This window comes from Eptatretus burgeri, chromosome 7, assembly GCF_056783735.1.
Source record: "Eptatretus burgeri isolate ZD-2024b chromosome 7, Ebu_testis_v1, whole genome shotgun sequence".
In the NCBI taxonomy this organism is placed as follows: Eukaryota; Metazoa; Chordata; class Myxini; order Myxiniformes; family Myxinidae; genus Eptatretus; species Eptatretus burgeri.
Window position 1 is genome coordinate 54,652,594 of NC_140967.1, and position 11,635 is coordinate 54,664,228.

Consider the following 11,635-nt stretch of genomic DNA (forward strand, 5'->3'; position numbering starts at 1 on the left):
CTCTCGTCACACTCCACACGTTTCGAAATATATATATTTTCATTTGTTTATGTATACTTCAAAAAATAAATAAATAAACTACAGAACCTGATCCACTCGAATTTTGAATGTTGCCTAAGGGTTCCCCAAGTATGTTTTTTTTTTGCCAGGGTAGCATATTTGGGGGAAGGGGTTCAGGGTGTGGGTGAAGACCTCAATTCTCAATGTAAATGTGTATCACATAGTGCCCCAGGTGGTATCCAGTATTACAAATCAGGTCAGGTCAGGTCAGGTATGGGAGCATGCGCCAGAGCAGCGCATCGCTGCGTCCACTTTCCGTCGATGCTCCAGGGGCCTCCACCTGGCCATCCCTCAGGCAGATGCCTGGCCTATCCCCATCCCCATCTCCTTTAGATGCTGATCAATCTACTGCAACCATGAGGCAAGTGGTCAGCCCATTGTCCTCCTTCACTCACGGAGGCTCCATCGCTGAGAGAATCTGGTGAGCAAGATCAGCATGAAGAAAACGAGCCACTTGCCCATACAGCCACAGGTGATGCTCACGGACAATGCAGGTAACAAATCTCATTTGAGTCTCTCTCAGCAACTGCTGGTTGGACACAAAGTCTGACCAGCAATAGCCAAGGATTCTCCAAAGAGACCTGGTACCAAAGGAATTAAGTCTCCATCTCAGATCCCTGGTCAGAGTCGAAGTCTCACATCAATAGAGCAAGACTGGAAGCACCAAGGACCTGAAGACTTGGATTTTCATCCTCCCACACAGGTACCGACAGTGCCATAAACCATGATCCAGTGATTCCTGACTCCCGAGGCCCGACCGAGATGTCCATTGACCTCTGGCTCACAGCCAGCAAAGACATGAACATCATTGCCAAGGTAAGTGAATCTCTCCGTGACCTCAACATCATCACCACAAACAGCTAGCAACAAGATAGCAGCATCCAATATGTCATTCATAGCCTGGATCTTAGTTTTGTCCCAGGAAACCCATAATCCCAGTGGCTCTGACTCCTCATTCAGCACCTCGAAGCCCCCCAAAAGGATATCTAGATTCTCCGCAAAGATGACTGCATCATCTGCAAAATTGACATCAGAGATCTTGACATTCCCAAACGATGCACCGCAGCTTCATCTCTCCAACATCCTCCCCAGAATCTAGTCCATACAAGTGCTGAAAAGTGTGGGGGCAGAACAGACCCCTGACGAACTCCAGTATCAACTGGAAATAAGTCGGAGATGGTATCACCACATCGCACAGCACACTCAGTACCAGAGTACAGTTCAGACATCAGATTGAAGAGTTTTGGTGGCACCCCACGAAGACCAAGAATCCTCCAGAGGGCATCCCAATTCACTGAATCAAATGCTTTACAGATATAAACATAGGCTACAAGCAGCCCCTGCCAAAACTTTCATCTGTGTTCAGTGAGGATCAGAAGGGCAAGCATGCGGTCAATCGTTGCCCTCTTTGGTTTAAAGCCTGACTGCTCTGGATGCTGGTGCTCAAGCAGATGGCGAATGACCCTATCAAGAATGATCCAAGCAAAGACCTTGCCCGGCACTGAGAGCAGAATCACCCCTCGGTAGTTGTTGCAGTCCTGGCGATCACATTTCCCTTTCCAGAGAGGGACAACAAGGCTCCTTTTTCCAGTTAGTTGGGATGATGCCTGTGTTCCAGGCAGAGCACAGAACTGCATGCAATTACATGAGTACAACATTTCCACCAGCCTTGAGAAGTTTAGCATGGATGCCACAGATCCCAGGAGCTTTACCTCCATTTCAACCAGTTCACCGCAGCCTGTGTTTCCACAAATGATGGTGGTACAGTTGATTGGAGGGTCAGCAATTGGGATCGTAACACCCGATATCCAACTTAACAGCTGGTGGATCAGCCTGGAACAGCCGCTCAAAGTAACCGGTCCAGCGGGCTTTCACTTTGGACTCCTCTGTCAAGAGCTCACCACCCTCTGCTCAAACTGCAGTACTCCAAGGGATGGGCTTGGAGGAATGCAATGTGCAAATTCTCCTGTAAGCAGGACGAAAATCACTTGACCACAGGTGATGCTTTGCCCCCTCACAGTTTCCTCACACGTAGCCCTCCTTACCCTACGACCCTCAGCACACGTACAGTTTTACGCCTCAACTCGTTGTACAGCTCAGCTTTGAAATTCAGCCTGGCCCTGCGACTCCGGTCAATAGTACCTGGTGTCCCTTGAGCCAAAATTCTTCTTCACCCTACGGTGAGTTTCAAGACATCCACCGGCAACTTCAAGGACGGTGGTCTTGAAGGCACTCCACAACTCTTCAGGATTCCCCAAAGCACCCAAACGCCCCAAATCCCCACTCAGCCTGTTCACAAACTCCTCAGCTACCTCCAGTTTACAAACATTCTTGAGCTTGCCAACATCCAGCCGAGGCTGGGATGGTACCGTTCTCCTGGATTTAAGCTGCACCTTCAGAGTTGCTACCATAAGCACATGGTCGGTATTGAGGAATTGAGTACTCCGGTAGACCCTGCAGTTCTGGATCACCCTCCAGTGAGCATTAACAAGCACATGGTCAATCCCCTTTGGCACACCACCAGCATTGGAATATCAAGTCCAGCGATGAGCCTGTGGGCACTGAAACCATGAACCAGCCACCCTAAGTCCATGACTTCTTGCAAAGTCAAGGAACTTAGTGCAGTTCTGCTTCACAGTTCCGGAGTGAAAATCCTGCCCCCAACCGCCTAAAAAAACGAATTAACCCAACTGCAACAGGACGTCCGCAGACACAGTTGGGCACAAGATTATGGATGGCCGTTGGCTCACAAGGAGCTCCTCCACCCTTTGAGACACTTGGTTTGACAGGTTTTGTTCTTCGTCCTGCTTGTTGTCCATATCCATACACCCTCATCATCAGAAAAGCCGGTGGGGGAGATGGTTTAGTCGACGACAACCCGACCATGAAACAGGTTCACAAAGGTTTACTTGGTACTTGCAGCAAGTCACAGATCTAACCTGGCTTGAAATCATCTTCTTCTCATGTAAAGAAAGTTTAAACAACTGAACGATATGCATTACGGTGATGTTGAAATCTGAATGAGACCGATTCAAAATTTTCAAAATGTTTCATTTTTATCAATTTTAAAGTGGAGGTTTAATCCAAACATTCCAGCACAGAGCTTCTCGAGGAAGCGGAAGTGATTTTCTTTCTAGAACCATATATAAGCAGCATGGATAGCTGATGAAGATGGGTGTCAGGATGGCCTCGAGGTACGCACACTAAACTCCAAGCTTGTCTGGCCGAGGTTTGAATCTCGGCTCAGCTATAAACCGTCATCTTGGGCTTTCAGAGGCAGGGTGTGTATCGTCATTACATCAGGCATCCTGTCTGTGGGCATTAGTTGGTGGACGTTAAATGTCCCACGGTGTCCTTCTCGAAGAGTCAGCGAGCTATCACCGTCACCCTGGCCAAATGCCAAATTCCTGCCTGAACCCGAGTCGAACATCAGGCCTGGCCAGTCATTTCATAAAAGGCTTGGGCCAAGTTTCCTCCAGCCAACCCTGCAAGAACGTGGGAATAATTGTGGCTGCTCAAGAAGAATGAGAAGAAGTTGGCTGACGAAGGTGATGTTCGCTGACTTTCAAGCAAAAGCAGAAGGAAGATGACCTCGGGCAAATGATAGGGGAATAGAGCAGAATGTTTGCGAAGTACAACATGTTGTCTTTTTGATTAAATTTGTCAGCAAAGCAACGGATAAAAATGCCTAGCGCATCATAAAAACAACACAAGCCTCAAAACATCTGTCAATTTTTTGAGATGGGAAATTGATCGAACTCATTCTCAGAGATTTACCAAAAGTTGCACACCTGTCCAACCTCGACATCCTGCACATACTATCCAAGTGTGTCTTTGTAATGCATGCAAATTAATTACAAGCTCTTGCTTGAGCCTTAAATGAAAAAGAAAGAATTTCTGGGAAATTATCCATAGCTTGAGACTTGTTTTTACAATGTATGATATTTACCCCAAAACTAAGCCACTTGTTGCATTTCTCGATCAATTTCAAATTGTTTCCAAAACTAACTTGCGTACAGGTCACCATCACAACCAATGCAACTACTACTACCACCACCACCATTACGACTATGACTATGACATCAAGGCTTCCAATAAATCCCACCTTTTAAAGGGATCAGCCAGGGATATTAATGAGAACATGCAGCCATCCTTCCAAGTGGAGAAGATGCCGAATGGTTCAAAGTTTGCATCAGATGTAGTTTTGTTCCACTCACTTACCAAAAAAGGGATACATTGCTTTTGGGGCAACTCTAATATCTGAGCAAATGACCAGCATTATTGTCGTGAGTTTCTCTCCTTACCAATGATCTGTGTGCTGTGCCTTGCGAGCGCGTTCCTGAGAGGCAAAGCTTCAGCTCGCACTGCCTCACGCACATCCCGAACCGCCGCTGTTAGATACCGCAGCTCTGTTCGTCGAGAGCAGCAACTCATCTTGCCTGCACTACACACAGCCAGCCCTTGACCTGCACGCACGCACGCACGCACGCACGCACTATTGGATTTCAACAGTGGTGTTTTAGCAAAGTTTGGAGGCAATTCTGAATTGGAAACTTCGTTTTCTTCTTCTGCAAAACTCTTCCAGAATAATCACAGCATTGGTTCAGCCAGAGTGATCCCAAAACAAGTACAATGCCAACAAGACAGAGCATTAAACATTGCAGAGCCACACCGGGGTATTTGGCTCGGGGACTCGTTTCACACACCCTGGGTCCAATAATAAGGTTTATCAGTGTGCAGACTCACAGACACACCAACACAGATTACATAGCCTCTCCCGTCACTTTTGGGAACAGGCTGGGCTAATTATTGGACCCTGGATACAAAGGGTTTTTTGATACACACATATAAAGTGGAGGTGTGAACAAGAGCAAAGTAGCAACAAACTCCAGTTTTTGTCATAGACCAAAAGAAAGGAGTGAATTTGGTGATGACAACATTGAGTGACTACCCAATCAATGGTGCTGTAAGTGGAGTAGGGGGGGGGGGCTGTAGGATATGTATGTTCAACAGATCTGCAGCTGTTACAACTACCAACTACATAGTCATTACAATCACATAAAGAAGTCGGAGGACAAAGAATAAGAATCAAAACCTGTTGGCATTTTTAAGAGTAACACAGAGAAATATGTATTTGACAATCCACATCATCAGGCTAATAATTTTTGAAGAAATTAATTTTTGGACTGAATGACAATAAATGGGGCTGACAGGATGGCCGATGAGTGTGCGCACTCGCCTCTAAGCTGTCTAGCCTGGGTTTGAATCCCGACGTAGGTATAAACTGTCATCCCCATGTTTCACAGGCAGGGCGATTCATCGATGCGTGCGCTGTCTCTCTGAGAGACGCTCAAATGGATGCCACATCTGCAGGCATTAGTCGATGGACATTAAAGATCCCATGGTGTCCTTCACAAAAAGCAGGCGAGCTATTGTCAGCAACCTGAACAAATTACAAATTACAGCAACCTGCCTTAACCTTAGTCGAACGTCAGGCCTGGCCAACCGGTTCGTGAAACACTTTGGTCAAGGTTCCCCCAGCCAACCCCACAAGAACGTGGGAATAGTTGTGTCAGTTAGAGACGAAGAAGACCGAAGGACAATAAATGGAAGTCCAGTTTAAAACAGACTGGCACGCAATCAATTGCACTTATAGGCACCGCGCGGTTGATATTGTATACAGTACTGAAGTGTACTTTAAATGCTATTATTTAAAATAAAAAAAAATAAAAAATCCAAAAAATCCATGACAGTCAAATTGTTGGACAAGGAGCTCCAAAAGTCAGATTTGTGCAGATTTACTGTTGTTCTGTATATCGTTAATGAGCTGGAGGAGGAGGCTAATCAACATGAAGGAAACGATTTGTTTGACTTTGATGAAATTACCATTTCGTGCTGCTCGGTGCATCGATACATCAGGAAGCACTTAATACGCCACCGGTGCATTAAAAAGGATGTATACAATGAGGGCAGTGAGGCTAGAGTCACGGCACACAGTGGCCTACCCTTTTCAAAAGATACTGCGGGTTTTTAACGTACATATATATTGTCATGGCCAAAAATATTGGAACCCTTGAACTTTAAAAAAAAAAATAATGCATCATTTCTTCCAGAAAATTGTTGAAATTAAAAAAAAAAATCTTTTGGTTCCCACATATGTATTTCTTCGGTTTCCAGGAGAACAAAACAAAACAAAAAAAAGCTGAAATTTTTTTACTAGATCTTCGCTTATTCAACACAGAAATCCTAAAACGGCCCCGACGATATTTTTGGCACCTTTTAGAAGTTGTTGGAAACAATTAGATTTCAAGCAGGTGATTCTCGTTTACTTTGGAAATGAACCCACCTGTAGTGAGTTGCAGGTGCCTGCAATATAAAAATCACTCAATCAACCAGTTTGAACAGAGAAAAGGAGTAATTCTGGTGATTTGTGTCACCGTGTGTGCGCCGCAATGAGCATGGAGAAAAGAAAGAAAACCAGAGCATTGTTTGAGGAGGTCAGCCACAAGATTGTCACCATGCATGGACAACCTCAAGGCTACAAGTCCATCTCCAGAGACCTTGATGTTCCTGTGTCCACCGTACGCAATGTTATCAGGAAGTTAAAGGTCGATGGCACTGTCGCCAACATCCCTGGACATGACCACAAAGGAAAACTTGATCGAAGATTGCAGCGAAGGATTGTTCGAGTGGTGGATGGAGAAAGCACCTCGATCAACCGCCAAACAGATTCAAGCTGACCTTCAGACACAAGGTACGACAGTTTCAACTCGCACCATCCGTCGCCAACTCCATGAAAGGGGGTTCTATGGTAGGAGACCCAGGAGGACCCCACTGCTGAGAGAGAGAGAGACATAAGAAAGCCTGACTGGAGTTTGCCAAAACACACCTGAACAAGCCAAAATCTTTCTGGGAGAATGTTCTTTGGACAGATGAGATAAAGTTTGATCTTTTTGGTAAAACACATCATCTTGATGTTTACAGAAAACAAAATGAAGTCTTCAATGAAAAGCACACCTTGTCTACAGTCAAATATGGAGGAGGTTCAGTGATGTTTTGGGGTTGCTGTGCTGCCTCTGGCACTGGTGCCTTGAATTTGTGCATGGCATCATGAAATCAGGAGATTACCAAGGCATTTTGGAGAACAATGTTAAACCCAGTGTTAGAAAGCTGGGTCTCCGTCGAAGGTCATGGGTCTTGTTGCAGGACAATGACCCCAAACACTTCAAAAAGCACCCAGAAATGGTTCAAGACAAAACACTGGACTGTTCTGAAGTGACCAGCAATGAGTCCTCATCTAAATCCAATTGAACACCTGTGGGGAGATCTGAAAACAGCAGTTGGGAGAAGGCACCCTTCAAATCTGGGATAACTGGAGCAGTTTGCATAAGAAGAGTGGGTCAAACTACCAGTAGAGAGGTGTAGGAAGCTCATTCATGGCTATCTGCAGTTATTTTGTCCAAAGCTTGTGCTACCAAATATTAAGTCGAGGGTATCAATAATTTTGTCAATGCCATTTCTTTTTATTTTCTCATTTAATCGGATATATTGTTCTGAATCAAAAACAAAGGTTCTATAAGTTTAAGAGTGGAATAAAGAATTGTGGAGACCAAATACTTTTGTCAATTTCAACTTACTTTTTGAAAAAAAATTGTGAGTTATTTGAAAAAAGTGCGAGGATGCCAATATCTTTTGGCCACGACTGCATGGTAGCACCTTTACTTGCAAGACCACAATTTGGTCACCACCACAAAACGACCCTCAGTTCCCATCTTCACAGACGCGACAATTATCATCGCACCTTGCTCGGGTGTATCCGGCACCCAGGTGGCTGGTCCGATGTTCCTGAGCTGAAAGGCCGATCGCACCTCCTGGCAGCTCCTGCCCGCACCCGCCGCATGCGCCGGACCCGCGGCCGCAACGAACGCCGCGGCCAACAGGAGCACCGTGCAAGGCTCGACTCCGAGCCCGCGAGTCCGGCCGCGACCTCCCGCCATGCTAGTCCCCGGTCGGCGCGTGAAGATCGGCTCGGGGCTCCGCAGCCCTCCTCGAGTGTCCCTGCCGAGCCCGCGGGGCGGGACGTTCCTCCGTCTGTCTCAGGGTCCCAGCCTCGCGGGCGCTGTTCCCGCCCCATTCACTCGTAGCCCGGGTGGCGCTGCTGCCCATTCGGACGAAACCCGATCGCCCTTCAACAGGTGCACATCCAGGTGTGTTGACAGAGGAAAGAGTTACAACAACCTTCCCTCCCTTCTACGGCCAACCCTCAACTCCGCAGTGAGCAGGGTAAACACTGCGCTGTAAATGCATGTGCAATTATTCAGTCATCCTTTTCGCAATTATAAATATCTGTCTATATAGTACGTACGTACCCTATAATACCTAAATGTTTTGCACAACTCGATCTGCTCATTCAGCCTTTCTGACCGCTCGTCTCGCGGAATTAATGCTCTATGCCCATGGTCTAGTTCCCCGGAGTACCAAAGGTCTAGTTTCCCGGAGTACCAAAGTGAGGTCTACGATCATCCTCATGAGCATAGTCAATAACGACACACATAATCGGAACAAATTAAATGAACAGTGAGTGCGATGCATCCTCGAACTTTAAACCCTGTTTTGATAAGACTTTGAAATGCCGTGCACCACGGTCTTCACGGTTTACGGAATACACCACAGCGTCAAGAAAATGGCGTTAAATCGTGGGAAGGTACATCATGGTCAATCACAAGGGGGTTCAAAAGGTTCACGGAGTGAGACGCGCAACAAGCCCAAGGAACGCCACCATTTTTGCTTTTCAATTGATAAGTAAATATAAATCAGGAAAATGTCCCCTCCCCTCTCCTTCTTCCTCCCGGCCATAAATAACATCCCGGAGTTCGCCATGAGCAGAATGTGGACGAGTAAGCGACCACTCTCCAAAATGTTCTCCTCGTCGAGCAGAAACCAGTGATTACATCTAAGGGGCAGTAACTCCATATCAGCAATAAGACGAAAAGTTGTTGAATTCACGGGAGTTCATTTGTCAACTAGCAACCACAGTAAATCATGAACACAGGAGTCCAGTCAGTTTATGACATGAGAGACAAAAATTAAACAAATAAATGCAGAACTCGAAATAAATAATGAACCAGGTCTTCAAAACAAGCTGTTCACCACCATCTCTTATTTTTTTTTTCCCCGTCCAAAACCATGATCTTTTCTACCCCCGTTAATCCACCACAGACCCACCTCCTTCAAATTCCCTGCTTTCCTTCCTGAAAGTCCCTGTGGTGTCCATCTTGTTTACCCTGTGTACCCCACTCCATCCCTCTCCCTTCCACAGATCTCACGTCTCTGTTACACACTTTTTCTCCTTCCCTCTCCCACCCCTCGTCTCATGCTCCCCTTGTTGTACGTTCTGTGTGTTAGCTCTTACATGAGCCTCGACAGTGTCGAAATTATAAGCACGGGCCCTGAGGCAAACAACCTCGGGGGCTCTCATCCTTTCTCTGTTACATTTGTATGAAAAATTACAGTTACAGGAGAAGCTCGGGCCCCTCAATGTACCCTGGGGTCCGAGGCAGTGACCCCCCCCCCCACCGAACCATCTTGATGCCTGAGGCAGGCCTTTTTGTCTTGGGTGGACTGCTCTAACAATTTGTGGGCTGGGCAGGCAAGTGGGAGGTAAGTCCGGAATGACACGGCGCTGTTTTTGCCCGAATCGGGCTTACAGGTGAGTCTTAGCCGCCCCATGTATCCTTTCTTGCTCCCCACCCCACCCCCACCCCAACCATTCCTCCCCACATGCATTGTTTGCCCAAGTTTCCCTCCCTCTTTACCTTCAACTCTGCCATTGGTGTTTTACCCCCTGTGATGTATGCGTTGGGTTACATCATTATAATCGATTGTTGTTGTGGTTACATTATTTGCTGTTGTTGTTGTTGTTGTTGGTTGTCGATTGAGTGCACTTCTTTTTTCGGGACCATTCAAACGTCATTGGGCAAATAAAATTGGCCTCGCTTCGGGCACAATGGTGCCTGCATGAGTAGCTACATTCATCTCCATAAACATGGCATCGTCAAACTTTGAACATCCCTCGATCGACTGGGATCATCTCGATCTGTATCAGGATTTTTGTCATTTCAGAAATCATGTCAGTTTTGTCCAGTCTGGGCCGCTCGCTGATATACCAAAGCCTCGTCAAGCAGGATGGCTCGGAACGTGGATCGGCCAATGGCTAGCGGTGTGTTGGAAGAGACAGATCCAGATCAAGTAGATCTTCCTCAAGAAGGAGTCCAGGAATCTGACATTCTTAGGATCTACGATCTTCATCCGAGCAGCAATATCGCCACTTCTGACAAGTGGGCACAGACTGTCAAAGTGCTGAGTCAGCTGACTCCGTTCCTGACAACACTCAGCGACGACCAGTCAGTCCAGCGCCTTGCAGGCAATCTACAAATGTCGCAGAAAGATTTGAGAAACTAGTCGAATCGCACTATTCACCCAGTAGGTACTGTGACACACTCTCTCTTTCTCTCCCTCTCATTAGGACAAGACCACTAGGTCCAGCTTTGAGGTCATTGACCTCAATCAGGAGAATGTAACATCAGGTGCTACTTCTGAAGCCCTAGACCTCATTGTCAAGTTCAAGAAATTGTCTCTGGTTCAGCCTCCAGTCGTGTGCCTCAGAAAGCAGTAGTCTCATGAGTTTGCCGAAGTTGGCAAGACAACTGGAACACTTCTCAGAACCTATCGGATCAAGCTTGTAAAAGGGTCACATGGAGTGGTTCACCCTCCTTGCAGATAACCTGCAACATTGAAGGAGAAGATAGTTGACAAGCTACAAGAGATGGCAACCAAAGGTCACATGATAAAGGTAGAATGCCCGACTGAGTGGGTGAGTTCCATGGTAGCAGCTCTTCGTAATGGCAGTCTGCATCTGTATAGACCCCAAGGACTTAAACGAGTGTATAAAGTGTGAGCACCACCCAAAGAGAACTATTCAGGAAGTCAAAGCTCAAATTCCTTGAGCTAAAGTATATTCTGTGCTTGCCGCCCACAGTGGGTTTATGCAAATCTGTCCTGATGAGTCATCATTATTCTTTACCACATTCAATACACCTGTGGGGAGATACCACTGGTTGTGTCTTCTCTGTGGTTTGAGGTTTTGAGGATATTCCAGCGAATTATGGACCAAATGCAAAAAGGATAGAAGGGCCAACATTTCTGCACCTCTCCTCCAGATAGACGACATCTTCATCGCCGGTTGTGACATAATCCACCACGACTCTGTCTTGAAGCAAGTTATGCAACGGGCCTCAAGTTATAACCTGCAGATAAAATTCAGGAAGTGCCAAATCTGGAAATCTTCGGTCCGTTACATAGGTCACCTGCTCACAGCAGAAAGAATGCGGCTAGATCCATTCGAGATGAAGGCAGTTGAGAAAATGCCATGTCCAACGGACAAACAAAGCGTCAAGCGTTTCCTTGGGTTTGTACAATATTTAGGGAAGTTTATCCCAAACATAAGTGACATAAGCAAGCCTCTCTGTGATCTCTGCAAGAATGATGTAGAGTTCATCCGGCAGTGAGTTCAGGA

At 46.4% G+C, this 11,635-nt stretch overlaps 1 protein-coding gene across 2 annotated transcripts in view; it reads right to left on the reverse strand.

The window, feature by feature from the left end:
• Positions 1-8,212, reverse strand: part of LOC147023289 (glypican-5-like) — a 121,295-nt gene extending 113,083 nt beyond the window's left edge. The window contains exons 1-2 of one of the 2 annotated variants that reach the window (XM_085888536.1): positions 7,862-8,212; positions 4,365-4,526 (exon numbers count right to left, since the gene is read on the reverse strand). In XM_085888536.1, coding sequence (XP_085744662.1) covers positions 4,365-4,526; positions 7,862-8,057 — 358 coding nt within the window. In that variant the 5' untranslated portion in view covers positions 8,058-8,212. The remainder of the gene's footprint in view (positions 1-4,364; positions 4,527-7,861) is intronic. The other variant, XM_085888537.1, reaches the window with a different exon arrangement.
• Between the last annotated feature and the right edge of the window lie 3,423 nt (positions 8,213-11,635).